The sequence below is a fragment of the Dendrobates tinctorius genome, unplaced genomic scaffold, assembly GCF_039654945.1.
Source record: "Dendrobates tinctorius isolate UK_male_01 unplaced genomic scaffold, ASM3965494v1 ptg000176l, whole genome shotgun sequence".
Taxonomy (NCBI): Eukaryota; Metazoa; Chordata; class Amphibia; order Anura; family Dendrobatidae; genus Dendrobates; species Dendrobates tinctorius.
In genome coordinates this window covers 94,011-110,709 of record NW_027361843.1, presented here as the reverse complement: position 1 = coordinate 110,709, position 16,699 = coordinate 94,011, and the positions used below count along the sequence as shown (strand labels likewise).

General features: G+C 49.6%; 1 protein-coding gene across 1 annotated transcript in view; it reads right to left on the bottom strand.

Moving 5' to 3' along the window:
* RSBN1L (round spermatid basic protein 1 like) overlaps positions 1-9,103 on the bottom strand; it is a 131,772-nt gene extending 122,669 nt beyond the window's left edge. The window contains exon 1 of the mRNA XM_073551405.1: positions 8,591-9,103. Coding sequence (XP_073407506.1) covers positions 8,591-9,029 — 439 coding nt within the window. The 5' untranslated portion in view covers positions 9,030-9,103. The remainder of the gene's footprint in view (positions 1-8,590) is intronic.
* Positions 9,104-16,699: the final 7,596 nt, after the last annotated feature.

Below are 16,699 nucleotides of genomic sequence, written 5' to 3'. Positions count from 1 at the left end.
ACAGATGGAAATTATTGGCAATTATCAAGACACCCTCAATAAAGGAGTAGTTCTGCAGGTGGGGATCACAGACCACATCTCAGTACCAATGCTTTCTGGCTGATGTTTTGGTCACTTTTGAATGTTGGTTGTGCCTTCACACTCGTGGTAGCATGAGACGGACTCTACAACCCACACAAGTGGCTCAGGTAGCGCAGCTCATCCAGGATGGCACATCAATGCAAGCTGTGGCAAGGTTTGCTGTGTCTGTCAGCGTAGTGTACAGAGGCTGGAGGCGCTACCAGGAGACAGGCCAGTACACCAGGAGACGTGGAGGGGGCCGTAGGAGAGCAACAACCCAGCAGCAGGACCGCTACCTCCGCCTTTGTGCAAGGAGGAACAGGAGGAGCACTGCCAGAGCCCTGCAAAATGACCTCCAGCAGGCCACAATTGTGCATGTGTCTGCACAAATGGTTAGAAACAGACTCCATTAGGATGGACTGAGGGCCCGACGTACACAGATGGGGGTTGTGCTCCCAGCCCAACAACGTGCAGGACGGTTGGCATTTGCCACAGAACACCAGGATTGGCAAATTCGCCACTGGCGCCCTGTGCTCTTCACAGATGAAAGCAAGATCACACTGAGTAAATGTGACAGTCCGGAGACGCCGTGGAGAGTGATCTGCAGCCTGCAACATCCTTCAGTATGACCGGTTTGGCAGTGGGTCAGTAACCGTGTGGGGAGGCATTTATTTGGGGGGCTGCACAGTCCTCCATGTGCTAGCCAGAGGTACCCTGACTGCCTTGAGGTACAGGGATGAAATCCTCAGACCCATTTTGAGATCATATGCAGGTGCAGTGTGTCCTCAGTTCCATTTGATGCATGACAATACTACGCCTCATGTGGCTGAAGTGTGTCAGCAGTTTCGGCATGATGATGGCATTGATGCCATGTACTGGCCTGCCTGTTCCCCAGACCTGAATTCAATCAAGAAAACAGGAGAAAATATAGGCCATCATGTCTTGTTCCATCCATCAAGGCACCACAGACTGTCCAGGACATGACTAATGCTTTAATCCAGATCTCAGAGGAGATTCCTCAGAACATCAGTAGAATGCCCAAGTGTTGTAGGGAGGTCATACAGGTACGTGGAGGCCACACATACTACTAAGCATCATTTCCTTGTCTTGAGGCATTTCCACTGAAGTTTGAACAGCCTGTAAATTGATTTTTCACTTTGATTATGAGTATTATTCCAAATCCAGATCATTCCATGGGATATTAATTTTGAATTACACTGATTTGATCATTTTTATGTTTTATTGTTCTCAACGCATTCCACTATGTAATGAATAAATATTTTCAACTGGAACATTTAATTTAGTGATATCTACAATGTGGTATTTTAGTGTTCTTTTTAATTTTCTGAGGTGTGTATATATATATATACACACACGATATATACACACATATATATATATACATATACACATATATATATATACATATACACATATATATATATACATATACACATATATATATATATACACATATATATATATATACATATATATATATATACATATACACATATATATATATATACATATATATATATATACATATACACATATATATATGTATATATATACATACACACACACGATGAGGCGCGCGCACACACACACGATGAGGCGCGCGCACACACACACGATGAGGCGCGCGCACACACACACGATGAGGCGCGCGCACACACGATGAGGCGCGCGCACACACGATGAGGCGCGCGCACACACGATGAGGCGCGCGCACACACGATGAGGCGCGCGCACACGATGAGGCGCGCGCACACGATGAGGCGCGCGCACACGATGAGGCGCACGCACACACACGATGAGGCGCACGCACACACACGATGAGGCGCACGCACACACACGATGAGGCGCACGCACACACACGATGAGGCGCACGCACACACACGATGAGGCGCACGCACACACACGATGAGGCGCACGCACACACACGATGAGGCGCACGCACACACACGATGAGGCGCACGCACACACACGATGAGGCGCACGCACACACACGATGAGGCGCACGCACACACACGATGAGGCGCACGCACACACACGATGAGGCGCACGCACACACACGATGAGGCGCACGCACACACACGATGAGGCGCACGCACACACACGATGAGGCGCACGCACACACACGATGAGGCGCACGCACACACACGATGAGGCGCACGCACACACACGATGAGGCGCACGCACACACACGATGAGGCGCACGCACACACACGATGAGGCGCACGCACACACACGATGAGGCGCACGCACACACACGATGAGGCGCACGCACACACACGATGAGGCGCACGCACACACACGATGAGGCGCACGCACACACACGATGAGGCGCACGCACACACACGATGAGGCGCACGCACACACACGATGAGGCGCACGCACACACACGATGAGGCGCACGCACACACACGATGAGGCGCACGCACACACACGATGAGGCGCACGCACACACACGATGAGGCGCACGCACACACACGATGAGGCGCACGCACACACACGATGAGGCGCACGCACACACACGATGAGGCGCACGCACACACACGATGAGGCGCACGCACACACACGATGAGGCGCACGCACACACACGATGAGGCGCACGCACACACACGATGAGGCGCACGCACACACACGATGAGGCGCACGCACACACACGATGAGGCGCACGCACACACACGATGAGGCGCACGCACACACACGATGAGGCGCACGCACACACACGATGAGGTGCACGCACACACACGATGAGGTGCACGCACACACACGATGAGGTGCACGCACACACACGATGAGGTGCACGCACACACACGATGAGGTGCACGCACACACACGATGAGGTGCACACCAGGGCTGTGGAGTCGGTAAGCCAAACCTGCGACTCCGACTCCTCAAGTTCCCTTACACTGACTCCGATTCCCACATATATTGCTTATATTTAAGTGAAAAATGTATTGTAGTACAATGTGAACATCAGACATTTAATCATTTTTATGATAAATAATAATCAAGATATTTAGATAGAATATATATTTATTGGAATACAACTTTAGAACACAAAAAACTAATAAATTGTAAAAATGTAAGAGACAGAAGATTCGGCACTGCTCCTTAACCCCTAAGCAGTTCCATGACTGCTATTCAAGTACAAAATCCAAAATGGACCGACTGCCAAACTACCGTCCGAAGGGGTGCTCAATCTAGAAAAGCAAACATGTAATCTGATTATGTACAAAAGAGAAAAAAGTGATGGCACTCACCGTTCTGTCGTGAAAATTCTTTATTGATTAAAAAGCATTGGCACGGGAGGAACGTACAGAGAGTGGACAACGGCCGTTTCACGCACTTGCGCGTCAACGGGTCCTGAGGACCTCCTGTGCCAATGCCTTTTAATCAATAAAGAATTTTCATGTTTTCACGACAGAACGGTAAGCGCCATCACTTTTTTTCTCTTTTGTACATAATCAGTATAATATATATACACACACACATTGTATGTCTCACTATGTAATAAACTATGTAAGTGGCAAAATACAGTTTTCAACAAAAACATACTAAATAACATTTGTGCAGTCTATGAATTTGTTCTAAGAAATAGAATTGCCTCCATCAGATCCTCCTTCATAGATGACCTAAAATCTGACCTAATAATTTTAAGGCTAGAGAACAACCTCTCTAAACTACCTTGGGTTGGCTGCAAAGCCGTAACCACATGGGCAACATCTCTAACAATTTCCGGGTATAAAGGAATTGCCTCATGCACAGTCAGTTTTGATGAACAGTTGAATTTTTCTTTTTCTTTCAGAGCAAGTGAAACATTTTGCTGAAATATGGTCAATCTACTTGCTATAGGAGACGGAGTGAAATCTTTTTCCTTGCGGCAACGCTTTGCCTGCTCCATATCATCCAAATACTTGTCAAAGTCAAACTCCTCATCTGATGAGGATGAAGATATGGCAGCAGTGGCACTGTCAGGACCCAAGTCCTCTTGCGCCTGGCAGTCCTCCTGTAGGCCACTCATCCCAACTGCTGCCTCAGTCAGAGCTTGTTTTCCTTTAGTAAGCTGTTGATCATCCAGCAATATACGATGACTCGGGTCCACATAAACAGATGCCAGAAAAATGTTATTTTCCAATAGCTGTGTCTCTCTCCGTTTCATTGAAGCAGAAATGCCATCTGTGATTAAACCTCCTCTTTGGGACAGGCTAAATAGCAAGTTCTTCCACTCCCTTATGAAAATGCCAGGAGTTAAATCCTCAGTTTGTAATTTTTTAATCACAGTAAAAGGGTGATTAAGCAATTCCTTTACCTGAGGGTTCGCCATATCTATAAGACACGGTTTTAGTTCAAGCAATCGCTTAACACTAGAACTACTGGACTCGTGACACCTAATAGAAATACATAGTGCGAAGTAGTCAAAATGACTACCTCAGTAGTTCTAGTGTTAATCATTAAATAAGTGCTGCCCCACCGAGTGGCTTGATCGACAATTGCCCCTTTCCCAGCACGTCTCTTCAAGATGGAATCAATTTTAGGGGTTCTGGCGGCAATAACCAATTTCCTCACTTTTCCTATCAGATTTCCAGCATGTCCCTCTTGCAGACACTCTCTTATTGCCAGCTGCAGCGTGTGCACAACTTTCTCACTTGCTCCAGCTCGGGGCCCAGGAATCGGATCCTGTGCAGGCAGGCACCCCTCCCCCTCCTCTCTCAGGTGAAGACAGCAGAAGACTGGACAGAGGAGGGGAGATTGCCCTCTGCAGTCTGGAGCAGGTGCAGGACGGGAGCACTGCAGCATATACAAGTGAGTTTTGAAGGTGCGTGCCCCTGCTTCTGGGGGGGCTACTGCCCCCCTGCCCCTCGCTGACTACGGCCATGATTCACACAGTGTTTTTGCGGATCCGTTTTTTGCAGTAAACTGCAGTGACTCTGGGCATCCCAGCAAAGTCAATGGGTTTCAAGATATGACATTCAGACACATTGTTTTGTGAGGATCCGTTTTTGGGCTGAATGAGCATGTCAGTTTGTGTGGCGTTTTCCTAATCTGCTTTTGCTATTGAAAACATTATCTATGAGCTCAAAAACCTTTCAGGTGATGCGGTTTTTTAAAAAGCTGATTTTACAGCTGAAAACATATCCTCAAAAAACACAGCAAAAATGCGGTGTGTGAATGTAGCCTTAGATCAGGAATAGAACAGCCATTTATAGGACATTTCATAACTTTCCCAAATTCCTATGAAAAAATATTCATCACATTTTGCATTGAACTACCGTACCCAATTTATTATATATTTTACGAGTCAGTCCATTTTATACCGACTCCACCAAAATGAGCACCGACTCCACAGCCCTGGTACACACACACCCACACAATGAGGTACGCACAAACAATATGGTACACACACACACACTCGATGGAGGTGTACACACACACTAGATGGAGGTGTACACACACACTAGATGGAGGTGTACACACACACTAGATGGAGGTGTACACACACACTAGATGGAGGTGTACACACACACTAGATGGAGGTGTACAAACGGAGGTGTACACACACGCGATGGAGGTACACACACACTAGATACAGGCACACACACACAGACACACGACATGAGGCGCACACACACACGACATGAGGCGCACACACACACGACATGAGGCGCACACACACACGACATGAGGCGCACACACACACGACATGAGGCGCACACACACACGACATGAGGCGCGCACACACACGACATGAGGCGCGCACACGACATGAGGCGCGCACACGACATGAGGCGCGCACACGACATGAGGCGCGCACACGACATGAGGCGCGCACACGACATGAGGCGCGCACACACACGACATGAGGCGCGCACACACACGACATGAGGCGCGCACACACACGACATGAGGCGCGCACACACACGACATGAGGCGCGCACACACACGACATGAGGCGCGCACACACACGACATGAGGCGCGCACACACACGACATGAGGCGCGCACACACACGACATGAGGCGCGCACACACACGACATGAGGCGCGCACACACACGACATGAGGCGCGCACACACACGACATGAGGCGCGCACACACACGACATGAGGCGCGCACACACACGACATGAGGCGCGCACACACACGACATGAGGCGCGCACACACACGACATGAGGCGCGCACACACACGACATGAGGCGCGCACACACGCCATGAGGCGCGCACACACGCCATGAGGCGCGCACACACGACATGAGGCGCGCACACACGACATGAGGCGCGCACACACGACATGAGGCGCGCACACACGACATGAGGCGCGCACACACGACATGAGGCGCGCACACACGACATGAGGCGCGCACACACGACATGAGGCGCGCACACACGACATGAGGCGCGCACACACGACATGAGGCGCGCACACACGACATGAGGCGCGCACACACGACATGAGGCGCGCACACACGACATGAGGCGCGCACACACGACATGAGGCGCACACACACGACATGAGGCGCACACACACACACACACGACATGAGGCGCACACACACACGACATGAGGCGCACACACACACGACATGAGGCGCACACACACACACACACACGACATGAGGCGCACACACACACACACGACATGAGGCACACACACACACGACATGAGGCACACACACACGACATGAGGCACACACACACGACATGAGGCACACACACACACGACATGAGGCACACACACACACGACATGAGGCACACACACGCACACACGACATGAGGCGCACGCACACACGACATGAGGCGCGCACACACACACACGACATGAGGCGCGCACACACACACACGACATGAGGCGCGCACGCACACACACGACATGAGGCGCGCACACACACACACGACATGAGGCGCACACACGACATGAGGCGCACACACGACATGAGGCGCACACACGACATGAGGCGCACACACACACACACGACATGAGGCGCACACACACACACACACGACATGAGGCGCACACACACACACACACGACATGAGGCGCACACACACACACACACACGACATGAGGCGCACACACACACACGACATGAGGCGCACACACACACACGACATGAGGCGCACACACACACACACGACATGAGGCGCACACACACACACACGACATGAGGCGCACACACACACGACATGAGGCGCACACACACACGACATGAGGCGCACACACACACGACATGAGGCGCACACACACACGACATGAGGCGCACACACACACGACATGAGGCACACACACACACGACATGAGGCACACACACACACGACATGAGGCACACACACACACACGACATGAGGCACACACACACACACGACATGAGGCACACACACACACACGACATGAGGCACACACACACACACGACATGAGGCACACACACACACACGACATGAGGCACACACACACGACATGAGGCACACACACGACATGAGGCACACACACACACACGACATGAGGCACACACACACGACATGAGGCACACACACACGACATGAGGCACACACACGACATGAGGCACACACACACACACACACACGACATGAGGCACACACACACGACATGAGGCGCGCACACACACACACGACATGAGGCACACACACACACACGACATGAGGCACACACACGACATGAGGTACAGACATACACACTAGATGACGTACACACCACATGAGGTAAAGACATAGACACATACTAGATGGAGGTACACACACACACACACACTAGATGAGGTACAGACATACACACTAGATGAGGTACACACACACACTAGATGAGGTACAGACATACACACTAGATGAGGTACACACACACACTAGATGACGTACACACCACATGAGGTACAGACAGACACATACTAGATGGAGGTACACACACACTAGATGTGGTACAGACAGACACATACTAGATGGAGGTACACACACTAGATGAGGTACAGACAGACACATACTAGATGGAGGTACACACACACACACATACTAGATGAGGTACACACACACGAGGTACAGACATACAAACACTAGATGAGGTACACACACATGAGGTACAGACATACACACTAGATGAGGTACACACACACGAGGTACAGACATACACACTAGATGAGGTGCACACACACTAGATGAGGTGCACACACACTAGATGAGGTGCACACACACGAGGTACAGACATACAAACACTAGATGAGGTACACACACGAGGTACAGACATACACACTAGATGAGGTACACACACATGAGGTACACACACGAGGTACAGACATACACACTAGATGAGGTGCACACACACTAGATGAGGTACACCCCCCCCACACTGTCGGTCACTGTGAGCTGCCTACGGCTGGAGCCATGATGCCAGCAGCCAGGCTCCGTGCCCCTGAGCAATGAATGGCCGCAGTGACAGCAGGGTGTACACGGCCGCACGCACAGGAGATGCCGCCGCCTGCACGCACGTCCCGGGCAGGGTGACACTCACCGGTGACAGGCGGGACACCTCCGTTCTCCCCGGCGCCATCTTCGTGCCGCGGCTTCTTCCTCTCCCGCTTGTCGCTGGGCTTTCTCGGCTTCTCGGGAGGAGGCGCAGGCTGCGGGGAGCGGGTAGAGCCGGGCGGGGCGAGACACAGGGTGCCGCTGGCCGCTACCGGGGAGCTCCATGTCGCTGGAGTAGCGTAGCCCGCAGCAGGTCGATGGCTCCCGCCCCCTCCGCCCTCGCCATTCACACGCTTGGGCTTGGGAACCTTCTCCTCCGTTCGGATTCTCTTGGAGGGATGCAAGTCACGGCTGCTCGTGCTGGAGATGGGCGGCCGAGGCTTCCCCTGCCCGCCGGCTTTCACTACAATCACCTCCCGGGCTTTGGGCAGCGGTTCGTGTTTATCAGCTGGCGCAGCACGAACACTGCTCCACAGCTCCGCCATTTTGGGCTCCTGCGATGCCTAGACTCCGCCGCCGAACTGCCAGGGAGTACTGGGCGGGGCCAAGCGCAAGCGACCAAAGGCGTTCAGAGGCTGGGGCGGGTCCTGAACAATAACTGCCAATCGCGTGATACCGGAGGGGCGTGTCGCGGCGTGGAAAGTCGGAGAGGCGCATGGGAGCCGAGGCCATTTTGTTAGTATCGCCGCGGAGGGAAGGAGAGTTGGGCTGACAGGGGGAGTGAGGGGCGGGCGGCGCCGTGGCTCCATGTTCCGGAAAGAACTCCTGCTGCTTACGTAAGGCTGGCGGCATTGGCTGACTGGACAGCGGATGTTTTTGTTCGTCACTGGTTCCGGGACCGCATGTTGTTTGTGTGAGGCGTTCGGCTGTTAGCGCGCAGCAGAGGGGACGCGGCCCGTAGCGCTGGACTGTCACGGGATGTGGCGGCCTCTCTCAGGCTGTACCGGACGGTTCCTATGGCGCTTGTGGGCTGAGGGGAAGAACCCTCAACTGATCGCAAGGTGGTTGTTATTATTCACAGCAGCAGATTTTACCCCAAGTTTATGAACATTGCCTACAGTGTTATGGTGGACTAGGAAAGAATAGGTTTTAGACCACATTCACATGTTCAGTATTTGGTCAGTAATTGACATCAGTATTTGTAAGCCAAAAGCAGGAGAGGAACAATCGGGAGAAGTATCATGGAAACACAACATCACTTCTGGTTTTGGCTTACAAATCGTGACATAAAAAATAGTCAAAGTGGTCTTAGGCTGGTTTCACGTTTGTGGATGTCAGAGCTGCGTAGTTCCTCCATGAAGCTCCACCTACTGCCGCACTTCCTCCATCCAGCTCCGCCTACATCTGCATGCGGTCTGTGTACCTATCTTTAACATTGGGTATGCAGTTCGTGCATCGTTTTGACGCGTCAAACGCAACATGTTGACGAAGGAATCTACCGAAACGCGCGTCGGGGCGTGCATCCGCACCTTTCCCGGGACCACCACTTGTCTTAGGTAATCTTTTTCATGCTGCACATTCTCAATTCATTCTGATATCTTCCACTGATGTTCGCCATTCCCAACTTTATGCCTTTGGCTATATTTATTTGGTGACTTTTCTGTGATATAGGAATATAATTATTTAATCTTTTATTTGTTATTTTTGGGTCATTTGACATATTTTTAATCATGCACTATTTTTGATTTATATTGTATTTTCTGGATTTGCGCTATATATATATATATATATATATATATATATATATATATATATATATATATATATATACCATTTATATTGGTATATGGCTTATCAGTATTTATTACTAATTTTTTTTATAATTCATTCAGCATGTAGTTTTATCTATCTAATGTTGTACAATACTTTATTTAATTATTTGTATAAAGATATTTTTGCACCTTTAGACTTAATATTCTAATATTGGACCCGGCTATATTTTATCTATATATCTCTTGAGTTTCATGTATTTTTATATTTGTGTGGTGCACCTTTTACAGCACTTGTTTTGTTGCCAATACTTCTAATAAAGGCATCTTTTTAAATTACATTTTCTCTGTCTGGATATCTATCAATTTAATTATAAACAGATATATAATTTTTCCTGGCTTTTATAAGAGTCTCCCAGTTTTTGGGGGTTTATTGACTTTTGAGTGGCATCCACTTCTCTTCCTTTCTTTGGTAGTAGATTTTTATATATAACCTATATAAGTCTTTTATTGTATGATAATGAATTCATTCTCCCCTGCTGTGCCGGCGATCAGTACAAGCAGGGGAGAATGATGAGAGCTGTGTTCAGCACCCAGCGCCAGGGAACAGCGCTTACCGTAACACTTCCTCCCTGGTGCCGATGCTTATCACATGGATGACATCCATGTGTGTTATGCATATGCACATGTGGGATGTTTTGTGGCCCGTGATGATATTAAAAAACGGACATGTCAGCATGTTTTGCCCACGGACACGGTCCATGAAAACACACGTGCACAGACCCAATCACTTGGAATAGGCAAATAGCGCTCTTTTCCTCCCGCGTCTCTCCGCATGGCTAAATAGCACTGCACAGCCACATATGGGGTATTGCCACATTCAGTAGAAATTGTGGAACAAATTTTGTTGCCATTTTTATCCACTTCCTGTGTGAAAATGTAAAATCTTTGACTAAAACAAAATTTTGATGGTAAAAACGTAGTTAATTTGTCCTCACTGCCAAATGGTATAAAAGTCACACACCCATGGTGTCAATATGATCAGTAAATGAATTTAAGAGGTGTAGCTTGTAAAATGGGGTCACTTATGGGGTGTTCTGCTGTTTTGGCACCTCGTGGGCTCTCCCAGTGGCTCATGGAAACTGCAAACCATAAGGCTGTGTTCACACACAGCGGTTTTTTAGCGGTTTTGCCAATAAAACTGCTTTAAAACCGCTAAAAATGAGCTTCCAAGTAATTTCTATGCATTTCGTACTTTTTGTGCATACTGATGCGTTTTTTACCGTGAAAAAATGCATTGCGGTAAATGGAGCATGCTCATTAATTTAGCTGACTTTTCTGCGTTTCTGGCTATTTCTATGCGTTTTGAGAACGCGCAGAAAAAAAGCGTGCGGTTTCTGGGTAGGGAGTCAGGTTTTCCAGCAGAAACTTTCTGCTACGTGTGCACTTAGCCTAAGGCCGGGGTCACACTAACCGACGCAAAATATGGTCCGTAGTTTACAGGCATAATACGGATGAATGACCCCTAAATAGTGCTCCGTATGTCATCCGTAAGCAAGGTGTGTCTGGGTATTTTGCGCATGTCAGCATCCGTATGCAATCCGTATGGTGAGATTTTCTCGCCGCCTTGCAAAATGGACATAGAAACCCTGTCATAGGGCTCCATTATAACAGAAACGAAATAGATATAGACACATAGAATGTGTGTGTATATATATCTCATTGAGACAAACATATATATTTATATATTTCCCAGAGTTCTTCATAGCAGAATAGCCGCTAATTAAATTGGCGGCTTCTATCAAATCATTCCCCAACCCGACATGAAATGACACATGGTTTACATTCAGTAAAGCATTTCATTTCAATTTTTTTTTTTATATGTCCCTAACTAATAATTAGATGAGGGTTTGTGTGCAAAATTTGGGAGTTGTAGTTATTTTAAGGGATTAATTCGTTAAATGCGTGGGCTTCCCATTGCCCTATAGTGGTGGCGAATGGGTTAATCTAACAAAGGGTTAATGTCACTTAACCCTTTGTTAGATTAACCCACTCGCCACCACTATAGGGCAATGGGAAGCCCACGCATTTTTTAACGAATTAACCCCTTAAAATAACCAACTCCCAAATTTTGCACACAAACCCTCATCTAATTATTAGTCAGGGACGTATAAAAAAACATGAAATGAAATGCTTTACTGAATGTAAACCATGTGTCATTCCATGTCAGGTTGGGGAATGATTTGATTGAAGCTGCCAATTTAATTAGCGGCTATTCTGCTATGAAGAACTCTAGGAAATATATATATATATATATATATATATATATGTTTGTCACAATGACATGTATATGTATGTATTCTTTCATTTATTAAACTTGTCAGTGTGAGTTTACTGTATAGCGCACTGAATTGCTGGCTTTTCTAAAAGACACGGTGCGTATTTCTCGCAAGTCACATGTGTGGTCCGTGTGTAAAGTGTATTTCCAGGTCACCACCTGACAGCACGCTGGAGGACGTCCTTCTTATCCACAGTGGGACAGGAAGCCACGAGAGTTCAAAAGGACCCTCCCCTCACCTCCCTTCAGTGTTTTTTCCTGTCCCACTGCGGATTGGAACGACGAGAGATCCGACCGTTCTGAGCAGATGGTGAGGATCGGGGGGCCCAGCCTTTCCCGCCTCAAGAATTCTGCAGGCTGACACCCACCTGAGGGTCCCTCAGCAGACCCAGTGTAGCGCTGCTCCTGGGGGATGGAGTCTCTTCCCTTGAGGGGGCTCTCGACTCCAGGCGTCGCCTCAGATGTCCCTCGGCCAGGCCGCCTCTACAGAGCCGTATCCTGTAAGCGGTCCCGGCACCAGAGGACCGCAGGACATCTCCGCAGCCAGCGCGGCAGAAGACCCACAGCCAGGTGAAGCAGAGCCGGCGTGGGGTGGATCGCGCCTCTCCAGGCGGCGTCGCAGGGCTTCCGGTCACGGGGTCCATGACGTCAGCTTCCGGGGGGAGGGCGGATTGCGACCCGAGCGGCCGCGTCACTTCCAGGGGACGGGCCCGGGCGATGGCAGTACTTCTGGGTAGCTGTTCTGTCACAGGATTTGAACTGAACCCCCGCGCCCCGGTGTGGACAGGCGACGTCCCCTCCAGGAGGATTCAGAGCAGGTCGGACATCGCCCGGATTAGCGGTGGAGAGCAGCCCCATACAGCCACTCCTGCAGAGATGGAGGATCAGGCGAAATCTGAGACATGGCCAGGGTCACGTGAGTACCTCACCAAAGGTTACTCCAGGACCCTAGGTAGGCAGATCCCATAGGACACATATTCTATGTATTCCAGGGGACCCCTGCAGAGAAGGAGTCTAAGAAAAAGGAGAGAAAGTGCCCAATCTGTGCCAAAAAACTAAAAGACACATGGCAGAAGCCCTTATGTGACGCATGCACCAGACGCATAGTGGGGGATGAGCAAGCCACTATGATGTCTAACATGAGATCCATTATAAGGGAGGAGGTACAGGCTTCAGTATCAGGCCTAAGATGCCCCCAGACTCCGCAGCCGATTCCCCAGGTATCCGGTAAAAGGCCAAGGGAGTCGGACTCCTCGTCGGAAGGTGACCCGTCCGAATCAGGGCTAGACGAGGAGATGAGAGAACCCGCAGAAAAGGGGAAGAGATACCTCTTTTCATCAGGGGATACGGACGAACTGTTAGGTGCTGTAAGACACACTATGCAGGTCGAGGAACCCCCAGAGACTATCAGTACAGGACGAGATGTTTGGGGGACTGCGGTCGCAAACCTCGATGGTCTTCCCAGTAAATATGCATATACGAGCAATGATACTGGAGGAATGGGAAGAGGCAGAGAAGAGACTTACTGTCCCTAGAGACTTTAAACTGCGACTGCCATTTGACCCAGAGGAGGTCAAGGTCTGGGAGGAAATCCCAAAAATAGATATCCCGGTTGCAAAGGTGTCTAAAAAGATGGTAATTCCCTTTGAGGACTCCTCCACTTTGAAGGAGCCCATGGACTGGAAGGCAGACGGCCTCTTAAAGAGAGCCTGGGAAAGTTCAGCCGCGGTCATACGGGCAAATATAGCAGCAACGTCTGTAGCGCGATCAATGCACCTCTGGATAGATGACTTAGAGGAGCACCTTACAGATAGAACCCCAAGGTAGACTATCCTAAAATCCCTTCCCTTGTTAAAGTTAGCCACTGGGTTTCTAGCTGACGCTTCAGCGGAAACAGTCAGATTTACGGCCAGGAATCAGTCCCTGACCAACGTGGCCAGGAGAGCCATCTGGCTAAAGAGCTGGTCGGGGGATGTTCAGTCCAAGAATAAGCTCTGCTCCATCCCCTTTTCAGGAGGCAAAGTCTTCGGGCCGGTGCTCGATGATATTTTGGAGAGAGCCTCTGACGAGAAAAAAGGGTTCCCGGAAGAGAAACGCAAAAAATATCAGCCCTTTCGTAGACCCCATTTTAACCAAAGGTGTGACTACAGAGGGAAGGGGAAAACTGGAAGATGGAGCTACCCCAAGTGGGAGAGAGCAGGGGTAGAAATAACGACTGCATCTTCTCCGAGTCAAACTCCCGAAGGAAATGACGCCACCAGAGTAGGGGGACGATTGCTGGGGTTCCTAGAGGGATGGCAGAAAATTTCCAGCAGCCCCTGGGTGCTACAGGTGATCTCGCAGGGGTATAGGATAGAATTCGACTCCCTCCGAGCCGTTTTCTGATAACCAACTCTCACCTCCACTCTGCCTCCCCCATGTGGCTGGATATTCAGGACCTCCTAACAACGGCCACAGTTATCCCAGTACCCGCACGAGAGGAAGGCAGAGGGCACTACTCAAGCCTTTTCTTAATAAGAAAGCTGTCAGGAGAGTCCAGAACTATAATCAATCTCAAACCCCTAAACAGGTGGCTAAGATACAAAAGGTTCAAAATGGAATCAATAAAATCCACGATTCCTCTCCTAGGCAAGGGGGTGGTAATGTGTACTTTAGATTTAAAGAGTGCATATTACCATGTTCCCATCCACACAGACCGTCAGAGATATCTCACGTTTGCAGTCAGGAAAGAGGGAAGAATCTATCATTTCTAGTTCCGCTGCCTCCCCTTCGGGCTAGCTTCAGCTCCAAGGGTCTTTACGAAGCTGATGGTAGAGGTAGTTGCCTACCTAAGAATCAGAAATATTACGGTGGTCCCTTACCTAGACGATTTCCTCATCTTAGATTCAGTGGCCCGGTTCAGACTCGACTGTCGGTCTTTGATTTCCACGCTGCAGAGCTTGGGTTGGATTATAAACTGGCAAAAATCAGATCTAGTACCCAAGTCAAAAATATATAGTTCCTGGGAGTAATGCTGGACTCAGAGGAAAGAATGTCTTACCTTCCAGAGGTAAAACAGACCAGCACGAGGGAAAGGATTCGCCAGTTCGCAAGACAACGGGTCTCTATCAGAGAGGCCATGAAGATTCTGGGCCTAATGACATCCTGTATTCCCTGTGTCAGGTGGAGCCAGTTCCACTCTCGAGATCTACAACGGGCAGTTCTGTCTTCCTGGGACAGAAGGCAGAGCTCATTAGACAAGAAGATCCGATTGTCTCAGAGTCAGGAATTCCCTGATGTGGTGGACCATTCTGAAGAATCTACGCACCGGTGTCTCATGGATCCAGTTCCCAGAGGTCATAGTCACCACAGACGCAAGTCAGCAAGGTTGAGGCGGACACGTCCAGGGAAGATACTACCAGGGACGATGCGGTCGAGAGGACAGCAAGGAGTCCTCCAACTTCAGAGAGCTTCATGCGGTATGGAAGGTACTATCGTCCGCCCAGTCACTAGTGAGGAACAGGCACGTCAAGGTACTATCGGACAATACCACGACAGTAGCTTTCCTGCGTCACCAACGCGGTCCAAGACACCCAGGACTGCAGCGCCTAGCCGAACAGATCTTCAGATGGGCAGAAAAGAACACCCTCTCGATCTCAGCAGTGCACCTAGAGGGCGAAAAAAAAACGGGTGGCAGACTTTCTCAGCAGAAGAGTTGTCGCAACGGAATGGGAGCTGAACAGCGAGGTATTCAACAACCTATGCAGCCGGTGGGGAGCACCGGAGATAGACCTATTCGCAGTCAAGCAGAACACAAAGGTCAAGACCTTCTACTCTCTGAACCCTCTGAGGAACCCAGCAGAAATCGACGCTCTATCACAATCATGGAGCAGGGGCCTGTTATACGCCTTCCCACCTCTCGCTCTCATACCGTGAACTCTCAGGAAAATCAGCGAAGACAGAGCCAGAGTCATACTAATAGTGCCATTCTGGCCGAAGAGAAGTTAGTTCCCCTTGCTGGGGAAGATGGCAGAGGAAGAACCCATTCTACCAGAAAGAAGGGACCTCCTCCACCAGGGTCCGGTTTGGCGCCAGAAGCACTCCAATTGTCGGCCTGGATCCTGAGCAG